General features: G+C 42.5%; 1 protein-coding gene across 1 annotated transcript in view; it reads left to right on the forward strand.

Moving 5' to 3' along the window:
* The window catches only part of LOC130111890 (netrin receptor UNC5C-like), a 375,592-nt gene that overhangs the window by 229,421 nt on the left and 118,507 nt on the right, over positions 1-27,664 (forward strand). The window contains exon 4 of the mRNA XM_056279187.1: positions 4,200-4,303. Coding sequence (XP_056135162.1) covers positions 4,200-4,303 — 104 coding nt within the window. The remainder of the gene's footprint in view (positions 1-4,199; positions 4,304-27,664) is intronic.

A 27,664-nucleotide genomic window follows, 5' to 3' on the forward strand; every position in this document is an offset into this window, starting at 1 on the left:
AAAAGAAAATACGGCAGGCATTAACTGTATTCAGTAAGAGCAAAGGCAAGAGAGCTCTGTGCATGCAGGAGATCACGTGATGGAGAGCATGGGAGTGCCGCTGACCAGCATCTTAAAATCTCGCATTAATTAAATGCTTCATTATTACATCTTAATATGCCATCTTTCACTGAATCTAGGTAACGTATAAAAGAAATCTGAGGTCTTGTTGTAAATTCAAAGCCTTAAGGGACATCACCACAGTCCAACTTTGAGGACAGAAGTGACGAATAAATGCAGTAAGCTTAATAACAACAATGAATAGATAATATTCTTTAGAGTCGTGGGTACTAACTCAGTTTTTAATGACCATTTTGAACATTTTTGTTGAAAACATTGTGGATAAAAGATCACAATCTGGTGGAAAGCATAGGAGCGCTGGTATAAAGGGAAACATTCGATTAACACCAGTGCTTAAGTCTGACTTTGAGGGAAAAAGTGACATCAACAAGTCATCAAGTAACTCAAATGACTTGAGTAACTCATGTGAGCAAATTACTAACTCGCCAAAATGAGATACACCTAGAAACTGGCCACAAGTTTTTTTTTTTTTTTTGCTGCTCTGCATCCCTAGGGCTTAAATATGTCTTTTCAGATTTGATAACATGGCCTTAACTAGAAATAGAAACAGCAGTTAGAGTTTGTCTATTCTGGTTTGTAGACTTTAAGGAGGCAGGATAATCCATCATACCCACTTGGTTGCACTATTTAGTTATGAGGCCACAGACACTACCATTAAGTCAGCCTGTTACAGCTCTCTCACAATGAACACACACACACATAAATATATATACACACACACACACACACACACACACACTCATGAGTCAAAACGTTATGACCACCTGCCTAATATACTGTTGGTCTGCCATGTACTGCCAAACAGCGCCGACCCGCCGAGGTATGAACTCTACAAGACCCCTGAAGGTATCCTGTGGTATCTAGCAATAAAACATTAGCAGCAGATCCTTCAAGTCCTGTAGGTTGCGAGGTGGAGCCGCCATAGATTGGATTTGTCGGTCTAGCACATCCCACAGATGCTCGATCGGATTGAGATTTGGAGAATTCGGAGGCCAGGGCAACACCTTGAACACTTCATCATGTTCTTCAAACCATTCACAAACGATGTGTGCAGTGTGGCAGGGTGCTTTGTCCTGCTGAAAGAGGCCACTGCCATCAGGGAATACCAATACCATGAAGGGGTGTACCTGGTCTGCAATGATGTTTAGGTTGGTGGTACGTGTCAAATTGACGTCTACATGAATGGCCGGACCCAGGGTTTCCCAGAAGAACATTGTCCAGAGTATCACACTCCCTCCACCAGTTTTTCATCGTCCCACAGTGCATCCTGGTTCCATCACTTGCCCGGGTAAATGGTGTACATGTACACGGCCATCCTCGTGATCTAAAAGAAAATGGCACTCACTGGACCAGGCCACCTTCTTCCACTGTTCCAAGGTCCAGTTCCGATGCTCGCATGTCCATTGTAGGCACTTTCAACAGTGGACAGGGGACAGCATGGGCACTCTTACCAGTATGCAGCTACGCAGCCGCATACACAGCAGGTGTGAGGCACTGTGTGTTGTGACACATGCCTTCTGTAACCATCATTGACATTTTCTGTGACTTGTGCCACAGTAGACCTGCTGTCAGTCCGGACCAGATGGGATAGCCTTCATTGCCCTCGTGCATTGTTGAGCCTTGAGTGCCCAACACCCTGTCGCCAGTTTGTGGTTTGTCCCTCCTTGGACCACTGTTGGTAGGTACTCATCACTGCTGACCGGGAGCACCCCACAAGCCTTGCCGTTTCAGAGATGCTCTGACTCAGTCGTCTGGCCATAACAATTTGGCCCTTGTCAAAATTGCTCAGGTCTTTACTCCGGCCCATTTCTCCTGCATCTAACATGTTGACTACGAGAACTGATTGTTCGCGTACCATCTAATCTACCCAGGCCCTTGTTGGGAGCCCTTGTTTGGAGATCATCAACATTATTCAGTTCCCCTTGAGTGGTCATAATGTTTTGGCTCACCAGTGTATGTGTATGTATGTCATTAAACACACAATCAGAAATAAACAAACTCAGTCACATGGACCAGCATACATGTCCTCGCCATCCAAATAAAATTTGATGTACCAACACCATATGTTTTTATTGTAAATATGAAAACCATGTTTGTGTGTGTGTGTGTGTGACAGAAATTGTTTTGTGCATATAACTCCTTGTCTGTGGTTCTTATCAACAATATTTTGTTCCAGTTTCTAGTTCTTAAAACATTCCTCTCAAAACTCTGCAACTGCGCACTAAACTTTTCAATCACTTGGATGATGCGATGCAAAATTTGGCACTTGGTGAATTAATCAGAAGGCGGTTTAAATGTCTATAATAATCTTTCATTGTCTTTTGTAATCAGATTGCAAATCTTTCCCTGTCGTACTTACAGGACACTTGGTAGTTTTGAAAATCAGATTTCAGACAATTTTCGTATTATTTTAACAAGTTTGGAAAATATTTTCCTCTCTCTCTTTCTGTCTCTCTCTGTTTTGTCTCCATGGTCTCTCTCCCCATTACTCTTCCCATATGTTCTTTTTGGAAGTCCGTCAGAACCGCTGATCAGCTCCATAAATAAAGTCACCTGCTAAATGCCCCCCTCCCACCACCACCACTCTAGGGTTACGGTTTGTTTTATGGCATTTCTGAAACACACTAATGGTTTTAACATCTGTCAAGCTAAGCTACCCTTACATAGATAACTCTCTCCACAATCCTCTATGGAGAGAGAGAGCGAGAGAGAGAGAAAGAGAGAGAATCATGTATAGAGAGAGAGAAATGGGGGGGGGTCAGAAAGGAAACAGTTAATCAATGAGAATAATTAAGAGGCTTAAGGTCAAGCACCCGAATGATGGATAATGTTGCATTGATACAAAAAAGTCTAAGAGGCTGAGGAGAAGAGTGGACTAGGAAGGCAACAACGGGCGTAGAAAGAAAGAGTGTACTAACGTGAGAGAAACAGAATAGGAGAGAATCAAAGCAGTGGGAACAGAGAACCTAAAGAAATATATTTGAGGTCTTCCTGTGAATTATGTTATTTCTACTGAGAACAGTGTCTCCACACATGTCCAAGACCTTGGGGTAGGAGATGGGGACAGACAGATTTAAAATGACTGTACAAGTAGATAAAACAATTAAGAAAAATAAAAAATATTGAGTCAGTAAAAAAAACTGTGCGTCTTCCAATAATCAAACCACCTGGCATGCTACAACAGAGCCCAGCTACTCCGCTGTAATGCTGTCATTTTATCAGCATGTTAACAACTCAAGTTAATCACTCACCGCCTTTGGCTTTCTTGAATATTCAGTTCTTTTGCAAGTCTATGTTGAAGGATAGAGGGATGGATTATTGGACATACTGGCTTGTTTACTTAAAAGCCAGCTACAAAACATGCTTACTGAAAAGTAAGCCTGAAATAGCGGCTTCTATGGCTATGTCTGTATGTGTGTGTGGGGGGGGGGCATGTGGGCACGCATGTCCGGTTGCATAGGTTTGAGCATTAGTCAGCGGTTAAGAATATACAGCTAAGTGTTTTTCGTTGTAGTGTACATTTCACAACTGACAGGAGAGTGGGTGAAGCCAATATATGCATGACTGAATTTAACCACCAACTCCATAATTACCCTGTCGTTGTCACCTTGGAAATGAGGGTTGAATTATGTGCCAGAGCCAAAAGTATGGCGAGACACACAATGACAGGGCTCCATCCACAAATGGCCCCTTAAATGTTGAATCATAGGGTGTTTTCCCCTGAATGGCTATGCAAACAGTTGGTTTCCATGTTTTTATTTTCATCTTTTACGTCACCATTGATATTGTCGTCATAACATCACGTTTGCCAGCATCATCAGTTGGCATTACATATGAAATCTAATTCATTTTTAGGTTGTTAGCTTTACTAATGATTATTTGCCTGAGTGTATCTGTTAGCCAGGGCTCCAAAATGTTATCACAGAGGCATTCATCATAACAAGCAAAATCATAATTGAAACTTCCAAATCTGCAACAACAAAATATGTCTATATGCCTGTCCTTGTTTGGTGTACATCATAATGTGTCTTTTCCCATAAAAAAATAAATCACTGCCTTTCTTTGTTGCTCTCTCCCAGACTTGAAGAAGTCATTTGAACAGGAACCACTGGGGAAGGAAGTGTCTCTGGAACAGGAAGTGTTGTTACAGTGTCGTCCTCCAGAGGGCATACCAGCTGCTGAGGTATGTTCTCACCGATCTACTACTACTGCTTTCGGCTTCTCCCGTTAGGGGTCGCCACAGCGGATCATCCTTTTCCATTTCTTCCTGTCCTCTGCATCTTCCTCTGTCACACCAGCCACCTACATGTCCTCCCTCACCACATCCATAAACCTCCTCTTTGGCCTTCCTCTTTTCCTCTTCCCTGGCAGCTCCATATTCAGCATCCTCCTTCCAATGTACCCAGCAGCTCTCCTCCACACATGTCCAAACCATCTCAATCTTGTCTCTCTTGCTTTCTGTCTCCAAACCGTCCAACCTGAGCTGTCCCTCTAATATAGTCATTCCTAGTCCTTTCCTTCTTCATCACTCCCAATGAAAATCTTAGCATCTTCAATTCTGCCACCTCCACCTCCGCCCTCTGTCTTTTTGTCTACGTTCTCAATGATGACAGATGTTAAAACAAAGAGAACACTAATTGGACAGAAAGAAATAGAGATTTTTTTTTCTTTTAGAATAAAGAAGATTTCGTAAACAGAATTAGGAGTGACTGAGGGGACTGAAGAGTCATAAGAGAGACAAAACACATTGTACTAAAGATAAAGCCAACGTGAAATTCATTAAATAAATAACTTCAATGTGCCACAGAGTGTTCAGTTATGACAGATGTGACACTAATAAATTGCTTTGAACTGCCATGTGATGGAAAGCAGACCTTTGTGTTTCGAGCTGTGTATGCTCTTCAGTCAAAATAGTGAATAATTATATTACTGATTCCTGTTTTTCTCATATATGAGGCATTCAAAATATTCACAAGCACAAATAAATAAATTCATTATTTTCATTTTATTACAAATCTATTATGACTGGAGGCAACTTTAATGTTGATTATCAACTACTAAATGTAACTTACCCGTAACAATTACGTCATTTCATTTCAACAAGCTATAGTTGCTTAAAAATACCCACATTGTATATATATATTAAAAAAAAAAAACTAGTAACAGAAAGTATTCTCCCTTTGCCTTTTACAAACAAGGAAAACATGGGAGATGAGATTTAACACTTGAGTGTAGGAAAACAAGGTGTTTCGCTTGTCTCTAAATGCTAGGTATCTGTAAAATGTGGATTTACTTTTATTCTACATGGTGGAATTGCACAATATTTTAACTGTCATAAAGTCAGCTCCAAGTGAGAGCCTGAATCATTTTTCGGGTGGTAGTCTCTTGAAACATCTGCTGTAACAAGGTAACACTAGGGATTTAAAGTTAAAGCTCAATCTTTATTTTCCCCACAAAGCCAGTTTGAGCTACAGTACAAGCAATGTCAGGAAATTCAGCGCATGCAGAGTTTTATGTTGTGTTATTCTACCTCTTTCTATGCGGTCTATAATAACCTGTGTTTGTAATAGGAACTAACAGACATATTTGGTAAAACCAGAGTGGCCATCCTTAACGAGAAATAATTTCAATTTTATTTCTGAAAAGCCACTGAAAATGTATCCATAATCCCTGACTTCCTGGTTAGCCAATAGGCTGCACTATATGAGAAAATGTGACAGCAGCTTTGTAATGGAGCGCTTTTATTGGCTTTTTCCCAAACAATGCAATTGGCAAGCCATGTCCATGGATTCTGCCAGTAAAGTCACTATTAGAGACTTATCGGCACAATTTCCACAGCATTTTAGAGACCACACCACAGACTGCTGGTTCATGAATCAGCTGCCAACATCAGGGTCTCACCCTGACTGGCTAATACAGGGGAGAACAATACTGGTCACGAAGGATCCCCACAAGGGCACAACACCTTCAAACTATCAGCCAATAACTTGCCTCTCCACAACATGGAAGATCCTGTCAGGCATCATAGCAGCTAAACTGACTAGGTACATGAGTCAATACATGCGCGAAACTCAGAAAAGAATTGGAAACAACACCAGGGGGTCAAAACATTGGCTACTGGTTAATAGAGCAGTCACCCTCTAAGACCAGACAGACCAACCTGAGCACAGCCTGGATTTGACAACAAGAAGCCTATTATTCAATGCCCCACGCATGGTTACTGGAGTGCTTGGCACTATACAAAGCCAAAAGGAAACTAACAGCCTTCACAAGAACTCAATGCGACAGTGGAACACAACAATAGAGGCCAACTCAAAGACATCACACAGGTAATCATCAAATGTGGCATATACCAAGGTGATGCACTATCCCCACTGCTGTTCTTCATAGGCCTAAACCCCCTCAGTCAGATCATCACAAAGGGTGGATATGGATACAGGTTCAGAAGTGGAGTTATCATCAGCCACCTCCTATACATGGATGACATCAAGCTGTATTCCAAGAATGAGCGAGACATTGACTCACTGATCCACCTCACCAGGATCTACAGTGACAATATTGGGATGTCTTCTGGTGTGGACAAGTGTAGTTGAATTATGGCAAAAAGAGGAAAGGTGGTGAGGACTCATGGGGTTGATTTACCAGATGGCAGGATAACAGACATACAGGACAGTTAACAAATACCTGGGTATTCTACAGGCAAATGGAAACCACAAGGAGGCAGCAAGGAGGTAAACTACAGCCAAATACCTCCAGAGTGAGGCAGGTCCTGAGGAGCCAGCTCAATGGGAAGAATAAGATCCAAGCCATCAACAGATATGCCCTACCAGTCATCAGATATCCAGCTGGAATAAAAAGCTGGCGAAAGGAAGAAGTAAATGCCACAGATATCAGGACACAGAAACCCCTCACAATGCACGGAGGGTTCCACCTGAAGTCCAGCAGCCTGAGGCTGTATGACAGGGATAGGCAACATGGTCCAGCCACTTGTATCCATGATCTCACCCTTTCGGTCACTACCCAAAGCTCATGACCATAGGTGAGGATTGGAACGAAGATTGACTGGTAAATTGAGAGTTTTGCCTCCCAGCTCAGCTCCTTCTTTGCCACAACAGTCCAGTACAACATCCGCATTACTGCTGATGCTGCACCAATCTGCCTGTCAATGTCCCGCTCTGTCCTACCCTCACTCGTGAACAAGACCCCAAGATACCTGAGCTCCTTCACTTGAGGCAACAATTCATCCCCAACCCGGAGGGAGCAATCCACCATTTTCCGGTAGAGAACCATGGCCTCAGACTTGAAGGTGCTAATTCTCATCACAGTTATTTCACACTCAGCTGCAAACCGCCCCAGTGCGTGCCGGAGGTCGCATTCTGATGAAGTCAACAAAACCACATCATCTGCGAAGAGCAGAGATGCAATTCTGAGGTTCGCAAAATGGACACACTCCTCACCTTGGCTGTGCCTTGAGATCCTGTCCATGAATATCACAAACAGAATCGGAGACAAGGGACAACCTTGGCGGAGTCCGACACCCACCGAAAACGTGTGATTTTGTGCCAAGGATGCGGACACAGCTCTCTACAGTGAATTTTAGAATGGGTATAGAAATCCGTTCTAAAAATATAAATGAACACCCATGGCATAATTGTGTTAGTGTTTGCAATGATATATAGAATATTGGGCAACATACTGTATCCAAAAAATGTTCAAAAAGTTGAATAACTTGTCTGGACTTTTGCAGTTCATCAATGTCATTCAGTATAATGAGTAAAAAACCATTTTAAAGCATAGCACATGATGGTAATCATGTGATAGTGTGAGACATCACAAAGAAAACCCATTGAAGAGTCTCTATCAATGTGATGAGGTGAGTAAATCTCTGAAATATGATGACTTCACCTTTTAACCCACCCTCTTGTAACATTTGTAAAAAAAACGCATATCCTTCAGCACAGCACAGAAAACATAATTATAATGTTATTATTTTATAAAAAGCTATATAAAATATGATAAGTAAGGATAATCCTTATAGGTCAACGTCATTACTTTATATAGGCGGCGAAGGAACTGTCTGTAGAATATGTTTTTGTACGAAATCCGTGCTTCTGTATCGCACTTTTGTCCATCAGCACAAAAGTTTGATGTTATACCACAATATCATCCATAATGTTGACTGACAGTAGCCATGTTTTCACTAGTTTACAACATTTAATCATGCAATTCATATTTACTTGTTGTGTATAAATACTAAATATTATCATTTTAAACTTTTATGGGATTTTAAGGTATTTCAAAGCATATTATCCTTATACTGTAGATACCATTGTCTAATAAGGAGAGGGCTGCATGGCACAGATAAAAGATTAATGCAGTTCCAGTTTCTAGGGAGGAAAGACTACCCAAAAAAAGCAAAGTATCGTTTTCATGGTTTCATGCTACTGTCAGCAACAGAATAGGATATAATAGGATATGAAGCTGAGTGGATAACACTTAACATTAAGTTGTACTATTACACTGTAGTTAATAGTTTATTGCATGACTACAGTAAAGGTTTAAATGATGGATTACCTTATTTGATACAATATCACACACACAAACACACACACACACACACACAAACAAAATATGGATTAAAAATGAATTAAGAATTATATTAGTTAAAAACTGATTCACATTTGGAGCACTTTATGTATCTTGCATTTGTGTACCTATATTTAATAGAAATTTACCCGTTAGTGTTACAATACATAATTACAAGATTAACTGTCATGTAATATTTATGTAATAATGTGACTTAATGCAATGTAAAGTGTTGCCACTGACTCAAATTATAGTAAAGTGATTATTATTGTTAACATTAGCAATGCAATAGTAGCAAAACATATTTAAGAGAGAAAGAAAGTTGATTTAACTTTTAAACTTTGATTAAGTGTTGTCATTGTATAGCCTACTATTAATTAAGTTAATTAAGTTCAGCTAGCCTGCACATTTTAAACATCCTTTTTTTTTTTACAGTTTTATAACTTAATAAATAGCTAAAAGAAAAATACCATTGCTGCCACTAATGATAGTTCATAGGATCCTTATTGTTGTTGGTGAAAGAGTCACATTTAAATCAATATTTGTGGGCCATAGTTATTTGTGTTACTCAGGGTAACAAAATGTTGTCATATAGTATAACACCAGTATTTCATATTAAAATACAATAACTTTATTTTTTTGACTCAGAGAGATGAACACAAATTTCAAAGGATAAAGTGAAAGATATTTTCATAGATTTTTGCATTTTTTTTCAATGTAAGGCAGGAAGTTTTTTATAAAAAATAAAAATAAAACTTTCAAAAAATCTTGAGTTGTAACCGTGACACCTCAAATATGTGATATTCACAATGAAATAATGTGACTTTTTTTCTGAGTAGTCTTATTTCTGCCAGTCTAAGCATGGGTTATAACCATGTGATTATGAAAAATGGGCATACATTTGTTTTGTTTTTTAAAAACAGTGTTATACTGAATGACATTTTACTACAGTATATTCATATGAATCACAATAAAAATTAATTATTGGCTTTATTGTTGAACATAACTAATACAAGGGCATATGTGACATTCCAGTGAACATAAAAAAAGCCTTTTAGGGAATTGTAATTGCTTTTTTTTGAAAAATATTTTGAAAACATAATGTAAATAGGTGTACATATGAACCACCAGCCTACTAGGTCTACTAGGAAACCCAACTCCCCTTTTAAACGGTGTGTACAGGTGTATTGGGATCGAGGTGTGTTGACGACACTATCGCTGGCACACCGTCACACCACATTAGGTCCCATTGTAGCGGCATGCCTCCAGTACAGCGTCCGTGCATCAAAGTTTTATGTAGGTGTCAAACGTGTAAGACAACAAACATCCTGTTTTGAAGTGAGGCAGAATGTCACTTGGGTTCCCAATGGACTTCGTGTACAGCGAAGAGCATCATCTGCAATTCAGATTGTTCTTTGCCCTCTTGATCTCATCTAGCTCTGCTGGAGTGGATAAAGAGAGACAATTTAATTTGGTGGTCACCGGGGAGGAGTTGTACAGCACTTTGTGAGGGCTGCGCCACTGGATAAGAAACCCTGCATCAGGTTTCGCTCCTTTCAGGATTGATAGGTGTTCTGAGCCGAGGAAAAGTAGACGGCTCCCCTGGGGGGGGGGGGGGGGGGGGGAGAGAGAGAGAGAGAGAGAGAGAGAGAGAGAGAGAGAGAGAGAGAGAGAGAGAGAGAGAGAGAGAGAGAGAGAGAGAGAGAGAGAGAGAGAGAGAGAGAGAGAGAGAGAGAGAGAGAGAGAGAGAGAGAATTCAGCGATGGAGTGAGTGGATGGCTGAGGGGGTGGCTCAAACCAATGGGTAAACAGGCAGGATGAGATGGACACAGAGGTTTGGAAGAGAAAAGAGAAAGAGAAAAACAGACGCAGAGCTGGGACAGAGAGAGGCAAAGAAAGGGAGAACAAGTGGTGTCAGTAAAATAAATCTTACCCTTACCCTCCTGCATACCTCTCTCTCTCTCTCTCTCTCTCTCTCTTTTCCTCACCTCAAATCATGCATTTGAATTCACAGCTGTATCTTTTGTGTCACCGTTTAAAAAAAAATAGCTAACACTTCTCAGAGAAACCTTCACAGGTGTAGGCAATTGTAAATAAATTCAAGACTGCGTCTGTAAATAAAAATGGAACACTTCTGAGAAATTAAGCTAATAAAGTGGTCGATTTGGGGCTTAAACCAGCAAGAATGGCTTCAGGGGCTTCTGCACGCAGATAAACAGGCAAACTAAATGCAACAGAAATACACAAAAAAACCACACACACATGCAGGAGCGAATGCTCTTTTCCTCTCTCGTCCCTTCTTCCTTGACGTGTCCCTCATTCTGTTTCTCATACACACATACGTATGTGCACGCAACACACGTTCACCCGTCTCGGAGACAAATCTCTCCACTAATGCCTCATGACTTCTGCTGCCTCATCTATTTTCCCACCACATTTTATTTCCTGATACCTGCGTGACTGCTCACATGCAACACACAGTCACGCTCACGTGGGCACATATACAGACAAGCGCACACACACACACACACACACACACAAAGACCCCTTTTTTCATGTTATTTATTTTATCTGCTACCTTTTCCATTTGTTTCTGCTGTCATAATGGATCTGAGGCTGGCCAGATGGATTGGCCTGTCTCGTCTGTCTGCAGGGGCTGATTAGGAGGATTTAGGTTTAAAACCTGCTGATGACCTCTGGCTGTTGTTGCTCCGCTAGCCTTTCTATCTTTTGTGACTTTCCACTTTCTCTTTCTCTTTGTTCTCATCATGTTCATTGTCTTTTTCTATTCATCTCTCTCTCTCTGCTTGTGTTTTGAATATGGTTGTATTTTTTTTAAATAAGTTACTTTTAAAAATAAAAAAAAAATCTCTCTCTCTCTATCTCTCTTCCCGACCCCCCCTCTCTCTTTCTCTCTGTCTGTCTCTCTCCCACTCTGTCTGTCTCTCCCGCTCTTTCTCTCTCTTTCTCTCTGTCTGTCTGTCTGTCTGTCTGTCTGTCTGTCTGTCTGTCTCTCTTCCATCTCTCTCTCTGTCTGTCTCTATCCCACTCTGTTGGTCTGTCTCTCCCGCTCTCTCTCTCTGTCTGTCTGTCTGTCTGTCTGTCTGTCTGTCTGTCTGTCTCTCTCTCTCTCTCTTGCTCCCATACACGACACAGCTTACTTTTTGATTGACAGCTCTCTGTGTTAGTGTCCTGTGACCTCTCTATTAATGTTCTAATATTAGCAGCTGTGCTTGCCGCGTCTGCCGGTTGACAACTGTTGTAAAGTTGTCGGTGTGACGGGGTCGGTGCCCTGACATGTGACACCCTGCCCTGTAAATGCCCAGCTGGTGTCACGTGGCTGTCAGCATGCCACACCAAAGGTTTGACGCCCCGCACAAATGCACACATGCTTTCAGAGACACATGTAGATATGCACAGAAAATCAAGTCCGTGTGCACAATTGCACACAGGTGTGTGCATACGTGTGCATGTAGACCACAAACACATTGTGCAGACACACGATGTTATAAGAGAGGCCCACTGGCAGCCGTTTATCCAGGGATCAGCTCAACAGTGTGTCTCGAGAGGTCAAGGTCAAACCGGTCCAAGAAATCATAACGTGTACACACCAACAAGTACATGTTTACTACGACTTACTGTTAACTTTTGGGAGAAATATGGTTAAGAAATACTGTCATCTATTCACCTCATGTGTCTCGCTCCCTGTTTCAATCTCGAGCTTCTCTGAGGCACAATTTGAAGCAATTGGAAAAGCCTTGAGAAACGTCTAAATCTCCACAGACTGTGATTGAAAGCCTATGAAAGCCGATGGGAAGCCAGTGGATTCAGCAGGAGGAGTTCAGCAGTTCAGCTGTAGCGGCGAAATGGACAGAGACTGTAAAACCAGATGTCCTACAGCATGCACAGCCCACAGTATCCAAGTGTAAGAACAAAAAAACGGTAATAATAATAATTATAACAATAATAATAATAACAATTTACATAAGTTTGGTTTAGGTTGTTTCAAGTCTTGAAAACCTTGCACTGCTGGATTTGATTATTTAAACCACGAGCTGCATATCTCATGTCAGCGTCTCTTGAGAAACCACACTGAAAACTTACTTATCTAATATTCACATCCGTGCCACAATGAAGGTAAACGTGCTGCACATTTTGTTTGTAAAGTAGCAAGTGTGGTGAGGTTAATTGTGACAAAGAGCTGGCGGGACAGGAAAGCAGTGTGACAGCAAGAAAGATTATATCTCTAAACTGAACCAGCAGCGATGACCCAAAGGGTCAGGACAAGCCGAGACTTCACACGACTTCAAACTATACTCTATAGATTGTAACACTAGACTTTTCTATGTGTGTGTGTGCGTGTGTGTGTGTGTGTGTGTGTGTGTGTGTGTGTGTGTGTGTGTGTGCGTGTGTGTGTTTGCGCACTTCTCCGTCTGTCTCTTTATGTGAGCGATTGCCCCAGCTGCATCGAAATAAACACATCAGTGTGTGGTGACATGCTTCTCACACTCCGTTACCCTTACTCTGTCTCGCTCACACACACAAATAGTACACACCTACACACACACACACACACCTACACACACACAGACTAACACAAGCAGAAATGTACAGCCAGTAACTAGATATGTATCTGGAGACTGCTCAACTCTCTGTCACATTTTAAACGACTCAATCCACACCATAAATCAGCGGCTCTCCTTCTCTGGGATAGCCGCTTGTTCTCCGGGCACTCTCACGTTATGCATCCAGCTTTAATCGTTTCTTATTAAACAAGGCTGTTCGCTAAATTATCTTCTGAAGCTTCAAACTTTTCTTTATAAAAAAAATAATCAAGTTTTACTGAGGGATTTGCATTTAACGTGTTTCTAATCTTTCCTAATGTGATGAACGAGATGGACAGATACCAAAAGGAAGTGAAACAAACGGCCCTTATGAGAGTAGTCTTTTACTCATTATAAAGGCACTTTTATTTAATGTGGCAGCTTATTGATAGGATTTAGCTGGCATTTGCCTTTCTGTCGGTTGTATTATCTATCTATCCATCTATCTATTTATTTATCTATTTGTTTATCTTTTTATTTACCCCCTATTCACCAAGGGGTGTGCAACTGTCGTAAGATCAGTTGTACTTGAATTTTTTGTCTTGGGATTATTTTATTAAATTTGAATTCTACCAAGAATTTGACATATCTAACACTATGCTGACAAAGACCTAGCTGGAACTCCTGAGCTGTCACTATGTGTGTGTGTGTGTGTGTGTGTGTGTGTGTGTGTGTGTGTGTGTTAACACAGAGGGCTCAGGCGCACACACACACACACAACATATTTTTAGTAAAGCCCTCTCTAACCTCCCTAGCACCTAGCAGGAGCTGTCATTGTAAATTATTTTGGTAGCTAACTGTACAAAGCCAATTGTTCTAGATGTGTGTGTGTGTGTGTGTGTGTGTGTGTGTGTGTGTGTGTGTGTGTGTGTGTGTGTGTGTGTGTTATTGGTTATATCAGTACATTTACAGTATGTGGGCATGCTGTACTTGACTGGACTTAAATAACATTCATTGTTGTGTGTAGCTGTATGTCAATCTTTGGGCTCTTACAATTGCCCTTGTGCGCTTCTCTTCTTGTTGCAATTACATATGTGTGAGTGTTTGTGTGGTTGTGTAAGTGTGTAAGTGTGTGAATTAAACGGGGGTGCCTATCCTTGTGTGTCTTTGTGGGCATTTCATTGTATCTGTGAGCGACTCCTCGTGATGCAGATGACACTAGACATTTCTGTCAGAAGCCATCAGTGGACTAATGTAACCACACTGCTTGGGGGTTACCTCCTTAAACGCACACACACATACAGTCTCATATAGGCACACACACACACACACACACACACACACCACACACACACTAGGATAATGTGCCCATGGTCATCTAGGCTCCCTCTGTCTCCTCTGTGCCTTTGTCTCAACGACACACACACACACACACAGTCTCATATAGGCACACATATGCGCACATGCACACTCGCACACAAACACGCACACTCTCATATAGGCACACACACACTACACACACACTAGGGTAATGTGCCCATGGTCATCTAGGCTCCCTCTGTCTCCTCTATGCCTTTGCCTCAGCGACACACACACACACACACACACACACACACACACACACACACACACACACACACACACTCTCATATAGGCACACGTGTGTGCGCGCATGCACACTCACACACACACACACAAACACACCCACACACAGTCTCATATAGATACACACATGTGCATGTGCACATACACTCACACACACACACTCATATTGGCACACACACACACATAGAGTCTCATAAAGGCACATGCACATATGCTCGTGTGCGCGCATGCATGCGCACACACACACACACACACACACAAACACCTACTAAGGTAATGTGCCCATGGTCATCTAGGCTCCCTCTGTCTCCTCTGTGCCTTTGTCTCAGCGACACACACACACACACACACACACACACACAGTCTCATATAGGCACACGTGTGCGCGCATGCACACTCACACATACACACACAAACACAAACACACACACACACAGTCTCATATAGATACACACGTGTGTATGTGCACATACGCTCACACACACACACTCATATTGGCACACACACGTGTGCACGCACACACACACACATAGAGTCTCATAAAGGCACATGCACATATGTTCGTGTGCGCGCATGCATACACACACACACACACACACACACACACAAACACCTACTAGGGTAATGTGCCCATGGTCATCTAGGCTCCCTCTGTCTCTTCTGTGCCTTTGTCTCATCCACTCTCACACACACACACACACACACACACGAGCACATGCTACTACAGAGCAGAAAACTGCTTATAAAGAAGCACAAGTTCCCAGAGACATGTACACACATTGAGCCAGACACGTGCAGTGTTGTCTCATTGTTCATGGGTGAGATCAAGTGTTGTGCGGGTGGCGTCTTCCTGAGGTTGTCTTTCTCTGAGCCAGATGAGGTGCTTGAGCGGACGGCGAAGGGGAGGGTTGAGGCTGAAACACTGAGTGCGTAGTGTATAAATAGGTATCTTCGGTAGATAAGGCGTGTCCTCGCTCCTGGGTTTCAGGTAAAGGCAGATGTGAGTACTGAAGTCATCTGGCTGAAAAGTCTTTATCTTATCTAAACCGCTCCTAAACCGCAGCTCGCTTCTTCCTTCCCTGCTGAAATATGCTGCACGGCATTATGATGCATGAGGCATACAAATGCATCATTTGCAGCTGGGAAATCCTTCTCAAGTTCATAATATGATGACACATGTTGTCAGATTGCATTTGAAGCACTCTGGCAAATGGATTTTAGTGTAAAAACACCTTTAATCCATCTAATGAAACATGAAGTGAGGCAGAGGTGCGAGCCTTGTCTCATGCAAGGGGCTGCCGGGGTCTCACCCTGGTGGTCACTCGGTATCTCCCACTGGGTGAGACTAAACCTGTCCCAAAACAACACAAGCAGATGGGAGCTATGTTATGAAATTAAGCAAAGGATTTTTTTTTGCTTCGGCTTTTAAAAGTATTTGACAAAAACAATTTACGTAATGCACCCTCTCCGACGGCTGCTCACCTTAATCCTCTTTGAGCCGGCGTAGTAAGCCCCATGGCTCATCTCTCATCACACATTACCTTGATCCTCAACCTCTGTCAGAAATCATCACCGTAATCCACAGATTAGTCAGCAATCTCTATTTGATTCCTATCGTCTAGGTGCATTATTCGAGTGGTGTTAAGATTATTAAAATGCTTTTGTGGTGGTTTGTGGGCATACAGAGCAATTTACAAATGGGGCGGCTAAAGGAAAGCGGCGACCGTGTTTGTGGGAGCTGTGTTACTGTGATTTCAAATGAATGGTGGCTGTGGTTTAGTGACGTCTAAAGGGGTTATCATGATTATTCCTGAATGGTAGGTTTACACGAACACACACCGCATGCTCACACACACACACACACACACACACACACACACACACACACACAAAGGAGGAAATTATTTCATTTTTATTCCATTCCAGTGCAAGTGAAAATGTTGGATAGTATGTTTCACATTATAGCTGACCAGAAAAACAGAAACACTGCAGTTATAGAACAAGTAGTCCCCCTCTTGCATTTGCATATGTCACTGCATAAACAGGTGCATGCAACAGCACCCACCCTGCATGTGAAGAGCTCACCGAACATCTAAAGGCACAATCTAATGGACTTCAAAAAAATGGGCATGATCCTGGGTGCCAGGAAAGCAGGTTTGAGCATTTCCAAAATTGCAGAGTTGGGTAATGTTCACATTGGCCTTTTTTTTTTTTAATGTAGAAAACTCGGTGCCTACAGCCTCTTTTGTGCTGAGGCTAGAGAAAAGCGGGTTGTGTGACGTGCATATTGTAAAAAGTTCAGCTCTTCTCAACTTTTGGGAGCAGCTTTTTTTCTTTCTTTTTTTGCTGCTTGCCTTGCAGCCTATTTCCATAGGTTTTAATGTAAAAAAAAAAAAAGGAAAAAAAAGGCTTTGGCAGCTTAGGAAAGAAAAAAAACCACCCAATTTGAACACGTCCTTGCGGTTTTTTGTTTTTTGTGAAAACAGCAATCTCACAGGAGTACAGTGAATGGACCAGGGCACAAGACACCTCATCAGAACAGTTTCTGTGTAGGAGGTGGCCCATCACAGATGAATACCGGAGGCGTTGGGTGGCTGGGCCCATAACAAGTAATAGCCAGTCCAGTTTGCTATAGTTGTCATCACAATACAGTAGTGGGGTACAACAACTGATTTTATAACACAGTGTGTTGCACTCTTGCCCGTATGGGGTTATCACAGTTCTTGTAAACTGTTGAAGGTGTTTGCAGTGGACTACGAAACAAGTACACGGGGCGTCCGGGTAGTGTAGCGGTCTTTTCCATTCCCAATGTGTGTGGGATCGCCTGTTCGAATACTCGTGTTACCGCCGGCTTGATCGGGCATCCCTATAGACACAATTGGCCATGTCTGTGGGTGGGAAGCCAAATGTAGGTGTGTGTCCTGGTCGTTGCACTAGCGCCTCTTCTGGTCAGTCGGAGTGTCTGTTCGGGGGGGAGGGGGAACTGGGGGGAATAGCGTGATCCTCCCACGTGCTACGTCCCCCTGGTGAAACTCCTCACTGTCAGGTGAAAAGAAGCAGCTGACGACTCCACCTGTATCAGAGGAGGCATGTGGTAGTCTACAGCCCTCCCCGGATCAGCTGAGGGGGTGGAGCAGCAACTGGGATAGCTTGGAAGAGTGGGGTAATTGGCCAGATACATTGGGGAGAAAAAGGGGGAACCCCCCCCCCCAAAAAAGAAACAAGTACACATTACTGTGGATGAGTGGAAAAAGGTTTACTGGTCTTATTAATCCCAGTTCCAGTGGTACCACCATGATGGTAGATCTAGGGTGTGGTGTGAGCAATGTGAGGTGATGGACCCATCATGAATATTTTACCATACAAGCCAATGGGGAAGATGTAATGGTTTGAGGGACATACTGTAAATTGACACCTTGATGCCAGAGCATACCTTAACATCATAGCAGACCCGGTTCATCCATTCAGGGCCATCATATAGGGCTAGCCCCAAGGGGAAGGGTACTTTAGACAAGATAATGATCCCTGTTATAGAGCCAGAATTATCCAGGAATGGTTTGAGGAACATTCAGGTGAAATGAAGTTAATGACCTGGCCACCACAATCCCCTGATATCAAAGCCATTGAACACTTTTAGGAGGAAGTGGAACGCGGCATCTGTAGAAGGGAGCCTCCACTCATCAACCTTGGGCACTCGTGTGAAGCACTAATGTCTGCATGGTCAGCTTTAATGCCACGGGAGCTTTAGATACACTGGCCTTATCTCTATGACAGGACCCTTGTTGAATCACTGCCATGATGTGTGCTGGCTGTAGTTCACCGAGAGGTTAGGAGTGTTGGGAGGCCGTTCGTCAGGTTAGCAATAAATCCAGGTATTAGTCAGATCCTATTCCAAAGCGCCAGCCAGCCATGTGGTTGCATCAGAAATGTGTGTTTTCCATCCCACAATCGGAGTGCTGGCTGACAGATCACATCGCCATTCCTTTCTGTTGACCTCTCTCTTTCGCCCTCCCTCCCTCTCTCTCTCTCTATCCATCCCGCTCTCTCATTCTCATTTTGTTTTCACTAGTCCACTTCCTTCCAAAACTTGCTCTCTCCAACTATCCTTCCTTTTCCCTCTTGTTTGAGGTTCTTTGTGTGTCCCTGTTTCTCTTCGGCCTCTTTCTCTTACTTCAGTCCTGTTCCATTCACTGGTTGTGCCCAGACATTTACCTTGGCTTCCTCACAAAGCACAAGAGGTGGTTTTCTTCGGCTATTTTAGCCGTCAGCGTTACTGTAACTGCAGGGTCTTACATGTGCCGATGGGCAAGGCTTTTTAAGGAAGCTATCAATCTAGCCTTCTAAGAGGGGAAAGTCTCTTTACATAGCTCTTTTTTCTCTTTTTACCTCTCTTTTTTTCCCCAACCAACAATTCAACCTGTATGCTTTTCTGTTCTTCTTAGAGTTGATAGGAAGTATGCAAATAGATGATGATGATATTTAAAATTTCTGTGGTCTGAGGTTTGAGTCTTTTGAAAGTCTTTTCTATTTTTTTTTCTGTCCTTTTCTTTGTGGCATGCAAATGTATGAGTGGGTCCTTGACTCAAAAGTGTGTGGGTAGGAGATAATGATGGAGGTTGTATTGCCCCCCCCCCAAAAAAAAAGATTAGGGGAACCTTGCTTATCCTCTTTCCCCTTTCATTACCTATTCAAAGGCTTGGCTACCACTACAGAAAAGCTTGTCTTCTCTCTCACCCATTCATTCTTACATTGCTGTTTGGCACTGGTATGAAAGGAGGATTAAAATGTACTTGTGTCAAAATGGCTTTGACCCTTCCTTACCTCTTTTTTATTCTGCTAGTCTGTCCGCTGTCAATTTCCCCTCATTTTCTTTATGTGTCTGCCACTTAGACATGTACCTCCTTTTTTTGTCCTGCCGTCTCTATTATACTTCATTATTCTCTTTTATCCCTCTATCTCTCCCAGTCGTTCTCTCCTTTGGCTCCGTTTCTTTTTCTGTCTGTCATCTTCTTTTCCCACTGTCATTTAGACTCTCTCTCTCTCTCTCTCTCTCTCTCTCTCTCTCTCTCTCTCTCTCTCTCTCTCTCTCTCTCTCTCTCTCTCTCTCTCTCTCTCTTTTATGACACAGTTGTGGGGCAACGCTGTAGATTAATGGTGACATGACAGTATAGAGTATGCAGCATTGTCTGACAGCTACTCAGTCTGCCCTTGGCGGTCATGATAGTGACCGGATGGATGAATGAACACACGTTTATTGACGCACATGGTGTGACAGTGTCCAAAAAAAAAAAAAGCTACATGTGTCGCTAAGAGTGAGAAATTGTTAGACCATAACAAACTTTTTGGGAATGCCCCAGAATCATTTTACCCTCTTTTAAGCTGTGAGTGTGATTTTCCCCCCCCCCCATCATGTTATGAATTTACCAGTCCTCTATGACTGTACATATTCAAACATTTACAGTAAAAAAAAATAAAAAATTTAGAGCTTCATTTCCTAATATGAATCAGGACCTTTGTTTCATGCAAAGATTTTTTTTTTTTTTTTTAGAAAAAATCACATCCGTTAGCTGAAGTACCAAAGCAACAAGGACGTTTAATTTCTCCTCTACGGCCCCGGCTGAAAGTGTTCATCAAACTAAGTCATTGAATATTTGCAACCATTTAGATACGTCAGTGTTAGCGAAATGACTGACGAGATCATTGTCAGTATGACTATTTCTGTTTTACATGCATAACTGTGACCCTAACAGAAGGATATGAACAAAAAAAAGGGGGATATGTTTTCTTCTTTTTTGGGGAAAATAGATTAAGAGGCAGTATTTAAAATGACAAGTGATCTGCTACTCTGTTTTTCTGTCTGTAAACATTATCTTTGCTATGATGCATTGCACCTTTCATGAGAATGTGAAGCAGTCGGCAGTGTTAACGTGCAGCTCTGGCTCTTCTTTGTAGAAAATATAGGATAAATATAGTACTCTCTGCAAGCTAAATCCTTGTATCTAGTGAAAAAAAAAAGCAAATGAAAAAAAAGCTAAGCAAATGTAGGTCAAATTGTAAAGCAGTATTAACCTAATCCTGCTTTTAAGGTGGACTCATAGCTGCCTGGAATATTGAGGTAACTGCTGCTCAAACATTTTTCCACATTTCTGATGCTTCGCTGATTGTGGTGACATAACTCTTTCTAGACACACGGCTCTGGGCTACTTAAGTGTGACCGGGCAGAGGTGGATGTACTTGGAGAGATAATGCACATCTATTTCTTTAGGGAACCATAAAGAAAGCACACGCTGTTCATGATGGTATCCGCTGCACTTTTCTATCTGTAAAACCAATCACCAAAGCAATATCGTCCCTGCAAAGCTATGCAAAAAAAAAAAAAAACCTTTTCAGGTTTGTCTGTGGCCAACAGTGGGTCTCAGTGGGATGAAAATGGGCTCCCAGTTTATTCTGTCGAAATAGTTATGTTCAAAGGATGAACAGTTTAGACTTCATATTCGTACCAATACTAATTATATCCCAAACGTTTATTGAGATGGTGGTATATGTTTTCCAAACCTGTGCCTCTAATGTCAGGTAGGCTGAATGAAATTCTACAAGGTAGTACATTAGCAGCATGAAATCACTGCATGCCTCTGTAAGGTAAGCCTTCAATATGGCTTGTAACATCAATTTGGGGTCAATAAAGAAGAAAGTTCTGTGCCGTTGATCTGCCCGTTTTGCTATCGCTCTGTAAAAACACGAGGGATGTTTTCAGACAGAGCCTCTCTGATAGAAGCACTTGCCTTTGAGGAAAGCTATCACAATACGACTCCATCAGACGAGGAGGTATATAGGCTCAATGAGCTGAAGCACATATCATGTACTGACGGTGTATGGGATCAAGTCTTATTACCTATATCTTATGCTGTCTCAACTCTTTCTCTGGTCTTCTCAATTGATCTGCACTATAAGCATCATGGACAGTTAGAAATATTGTTTTTGTTGTTCAAAAATGGTGCTGCAATGGCTAGTGTTGTTGCCTCACAGCAAGGTTTGATTCCTGGCCAGCCGGTCAGGGTCCTTTCTGTGTGGAGTTTGCATGTTCTCCTCGTGTCTGTGTGGGTTTCTGCCGGGAGCTCTGGTTTCCTCCCACAGTCCGAAGACATGGACGTCAGGTGAATCGGAGATAGTAAATTGCCCCTGGGTGTGAATGTGTGTGTGTCTGCCCTGCGATAGACTGGCGACCTGTCCAGGGTGTTTCCTCATCTTCCGCCCAATGAGCTTTGGAATAGGCTCCAGCACCCTGCGACCCTAATTAGGATAAGTGGCTTGGAAGATTAATGAATGACTGTTTCAGAATGATTATGCGATTTGAAAAATTCCTTCAACAAAGTGAAATTAAGGGATAAATAAACAAACTGCAAGTTTATGTTAACATTTATTTGAAAAAGATTTGCTGTATAGTCAAAACGTTCTTTTAGATACATATCTTCTCGGTAAGAAACTGAAGTTTCAGGGAAACACTGCTCCCCATCCTTGAAGGCCACAATCTGTATTTTACTACTGAAATCTTTGGTATTTCCCCATAGAGTCTGATGGAGTAAACCATGTAGTGACACAGATTAAAAGTAATGTCTAAACTATGGGGTGGAGGTACCCCACAGTGAGTGTCACTATTTAAAAAAAAAATGAAAATCTATGGCTGTTGCATTTATCCTTAAAGAGGGTGAGCACCATCAAAAGTATTAAAACTAGGGAGCATTTGGGTGGTGTGGCACCAACATGGGGATCACCAGTGGAATCCCCTTGTTACCTCCGGCTTGGTCGGACACCCCTACAGACGCAATTGGCCGTGTCTGCGGGTGGGAAGCCAGATGTGGGTCTGTGTCCTGGTCGCTGCACTAGCGCCTCCTCTGGTCGGTCGGGGTGCCTGTTCAGGGGGGAGGAATAACTGGGGGGAATAGCATGATCCTCCCATGTGCTACGTCCCCCTCAGCGAAACTCGTCACTGTCAGGTGAAAAGAAGCGGCTGACAACTCCACATGTGTCGGAGGAGGCATGTGGTAGTCTACAGCCCTCCATGGATCGGCAAGGGGGTGGAGCAGCAACTGGACGGCTCGGAAGAGTGGGGTAATTGGCTGCGTACAATTGGAGAGAAAAGAGGGGAAAAATAAAGTATTGAAACTATTTTTAATACTTGTGGTTAATGATATGATTTCCCCCTGGAATCACTCGATGATGAGATTGATAGAGACTTTCTTATGAGAGGTAAATGGCTGTACATGAGAAATAGCACAAAGACATTAGATCACCTCTTTCACAAAGCCTGAATGTCAAGTAAAAATGGTAGTTTTTTTTCCCCTCTGCAACATGAATGAAGTAACATACACTACATGGCCAAAAGTATGTGGACCCCCCTTATTAACCCTTATTAGTGGATTTGGCTCTTTCAGCCATACCCATTGCTGTTAGATACACAAAATCAAGCATACAGCCATGTAGTCTCTATAGACAAACACTGACAGTAGAATGGGTCATACCGAAGAGCTCAGTGACTTTCAATGGAGCACTGTCATAGGATGCCTGCCACCTTTCCAACAAGTCAGTTTGTCAAAAGTCTGCCTTGCTAGATCTGCCCTGGTCAGCTGTTAAATGCTGTTACTGTGAAGTGGAAATGTCTGAGTAACAACAGCTCTGCTGTGAAGTGGTAGGCCACACAAGACCACAGAATGAGGCTGCTGAGTGTTGAAATGCAAGGCACTTAAACATCATCTGTCCTCGGTTGCAACACTCACTACAGAGATCCAAACTGCCTCTGGAGGCAATGTCAGCACAAGAACTGTTCATCAGGCGCTTTATGAAACGGGTTTCCATGGCCGAGCAGCCACACACAAGCCTAAGATTACAAAATGCAATGCCAAGTGTTGACTGGAGTGGTGTAAAGCACACTGCCATTGGACTCTGGAGCAGTGGAAACATGTTCTCCGGAGTGATACATCATGCTTCACTATCTGGCAGTCTGACGGACCAATCGGGGTTTGGTGGCTGCCAGGAGAACTCCACCTGCCCGAATGCATAGTTCAAACTGTTAAGTGTTAGTTGAGGAAGAATAATGGTCTGGGGCTGTTTGTCATGGTTTGGGCTAGGTCCCTTAGATCTAGTGAAGGGAAAATGTTATGCTACAGCACACAATGACATTCTAAAGAATTGTGTGCCTCCAACTTTGGGGCAACAGTTTGGGGAAGGCCCTCTCCTTTGTCAGCATGACAATGCCTCCGTGCACAAAATGAGGTCCATAAAGACGTGGTTTGCTGAGTTTGATGTGGAAGAACTTGACTGGCCTGCACACAGCCCTGACCTCAACCCCATTCAACACCTTGAATTGGAACACTGACTGTGAGCCAGGCCCCAATATAAGTGCCCAACCTCACTGTGAGTGAGTGAGTGAGTGAGTGAGTGAGTGAGTGAGTGAGTGAGTGAGTGAGTGATGGTGTCTAGAAGAGATACAGAAAATTTCAGGGAGTGGTCTCCTTTCCTATATCACCGGTGCTGCCCATGGTTTCTTTTCTCCCAGTTAGCCCCTTCAGGAGGGAAACCTAAAATTACCCTCTGCTGTCCAATCTATGGACTGCATCCTTGTGCAGGAGTGAGAGAGCGAGTGAGGGAGTGACTGAGTGAGCGTTTTAGTAAACGGGAGAATGTGGGCTTGTGTTCATCATACTGTGCAAGTGTTTGTACCTTTATAGCAGCGTTTGAGTGTGTGTGTGTGTGTGTGTGTACATGCGTGTGTACATATATACACATACATACATACATACATACAAACACACACATATATATACATACATACATGCATATACATACATACATACACACAGACACACACACACACACACACATATATATATGTATGTATGTATGTATATGTATATGTATGTGTATATATATATATGCAGTGCATGCAGGTGTGTGATTAACCCAATGGTTCAGAGTATTGCTTGACAATTAAATATGAGTGAAAAATCCGGCCTTTCTAGTGTAAAAATGAAAGGTCTTATTTTGCATCTGTGCCCACCCCTGGTTTACACAAATACCTCGGCTAAACATAGTACTGACAAACCAGGGGGCCTTCAGCATTACAGCTGACCTGCTTAATACAGTGAGGCTGATTTCTGTTGCTGTGTGAATTTAATGTGTGCTTGAGAGTCAATTAAAAAGGATTAGCATGCCCCCAATCAGCTCCAAGCCTTCTCACGCTTTAATGATCATGAAGTGTCATCAACACACCTCCACTGTGCAGTGAATCGACTTTGACATTGTCAAACCACACACACACACACACACACACACACACACACACACACACACACAAAATATTCCAGTGCAGAACAATCTAACTTATGATTTCAGCATAACAGGTTTTTTAGTATTGGGTTCAGCTGTAGTATGATTTAAGTTGTACAGCCGTGGTCTCATGTGCGTCACTCCATAACTTAAGGAGGTGATCCTCGCTCATTTCAGCTATGACCAAAAAGAGACGCTTGGGTCAGAAAAGCATTGCCCCTCTTATTTAAAGTATATAATGACTACAGGGACACTGAGTTTACTCTCTTCCTCTCTTTTCGTGAAGCCCCCCTCTGAGTGCACGTTTCAGCGTGAATGTGTTTTCTATCTTTTCTATTTTTCGTTGTTTCTTGTTTTTTGGGTTTGTATTTTGACAGATTTACTGTTGTGGTGGTGTTTTTGATGCCGGAGTGGTTTCAAGCTGTGAGTCATGCAGACTGGCGGAGTCGGAGGCATGGGGCTGGAGGAGCTCACACGCCAACATGGAGTTAAACTGTCAATTGTTCGGCGGAAGATTGCAGTTTAGCCGTCGATGAAATTGTTGGTTATGACAGTGTAAAGTCTGCATCTAGAATGAACGCTGGAGTCGTTATTTTTCTTGACAGTATTGATAAAGTTAACGTGATTGTGGAGCAAGGTGTGATAATCCAAGACACCTTTGTTCAAATGGTGCCACTGGTCAATCTGGCCAAAAAGGCCATTTTGTCCAAAGTCCCTCTGTTCATTAGCAACAAAATGTTGTGGAGAGACTGATTCTCCTGAGCTGCAAATCCCCACATTTAAAACATGTTGCCTTCAGAAGGCAGGTCTTCGTGGTTCTGAGGAACAACACAGTTAAATTTGATATTGAAGTTCAGAGTGGATGGTTTTGACTACAATGTGTATGTATCTTTGGAGACAATGAAATGTTTTGGCTGTGGAATGGAGGGTCAACATATGTTCCTGTCCAGGGAAACCAACTGCTGAGTCAAATGAGAGTGAGGCTGCAGCACAGAGCCCTGAGCAAACTGTGACTGCAGCACCGAGCTCAAAGCAGGAAGAAATACAGCAAAAACAAACAAACAAACAAAAAGAACAGTGAAGCTGAGTTTCTGGTTGCTGGTTCAGCTGCCGCTGTTCCTGGTTCAGCCAATCCAGGGGCTGCTAGTTCCAGTGCTGCTGATCCAGGTTCTGCTAAACCGGGGGCTGCTGGTTCAGTTGCTGACAATCCGGGCTCGGCAAGTTTTTGTACAAGAGACACACAGTACTACTGATAACGAAGCTGACTGGAGGAAAGAATGGACTGGTGAGCCCTTTTTAAGTCACAAAACCAGTAACAGTGGTGGAGTTTTTTTTTCCAGGCATTTTATTGCTCAATCTGTTGAGTCTGAAGAAGTTATTAAAGGCCATCTGTTAAAATTAAGAGCAGTTTATGAAAATGTAAAAATGGTGTTTATTAATATTTATGCTCCAGTTGTGGGAGTGTACAGGTTAGTCTTCCTAGATGTTTTAAATGAAGTATTGAGAATTATAACAGTGAGGAATATTTATTTATTGGTGGAGATTTTAGCTGTACTGAGGACAACAGGTTAGACAGGAACCATGCAGAGCTTCACGCTGCCTCTCGCAATCGTCTGGTTCATCTTATTGAGGCTTGTGAATTGTGTGATGTGTGGAGAGGAGTTCATAATAAACAGAGACAGTACACCTGGACACATGTTAAGGATAACTTGATGTCTATGGCCAGGCTTGATAGTCTTTATTGTTTTAAACACAAGTTTAATTTGTTCAAAAGTAGTGTTAACGGCCCTGTTGGTTTTTCTGATCACTCACTAGTAATGGTTTCTGTCTTTGTAAAATGTGTAAAACCCAATAGTGCCTTTTGGCCTTTTAACACAGCCTTACTAGAGGATAAAAACTTCAAGGATGCTTTTGTCTGTTTTTGGAAAAACCACCAAATTAAAAAATCTGATTTTGTATCTGTACAACAGTGGTTGGATATTGGAAAAGTCCAAATAAGACAACCGTGTCAACAGTACACTCAGAATGTCACACAAACCTTAACGAGTTCAGTGAAAGCTCTGGAGTCTGAAGTAGAGGAACACATACTTAGCTGAGGCCACAGGAGGCCAACACCATACTGAAGCACTCGCAGTGAAAAAGTCTCATTTAAATAACCTGCTTGTTGTTTCAGCTCAGGGGGCTTTGGTCAAGTCCCGCTTTCAACATGTAGCCCAGATGGATGTCCCATCACACTTTTTCTTTGGCCTGGAGCGTAAGAATGGACAGAAGAGGTTCATTCACAGCTTAAAATCTGACACTGGCCAGGTGCTGAATGACCATACTGCAATTTGTAAGTGTGCTGTCAGTTTCTACAGTAACCTGTTTAAATGTGAGCATAGAGAGGAGCAGGCAGTGTCTCAAGAGTTTTTATACCGATCTCCCCCAGGTTGAACAGCAGAGTAATGTAGAGTTGGAAGCAGCTCTTTCCTCTGATGAACTCTATG

The sequence above is a fragment of the Lampris incognitus genome, chromosome 1 (genome assembly GCF_029633865.1).
Source record: "Lampris incognitus isolate fLamInc1 chromosome 1, fLamInc1.hap2, whole genome shotgun sequence".
NCBI lineage: Eukaryota > Metazoa > Chordata > Actinopteri > Lampriformes > Lampridae > Lampris > Lampris incognitus.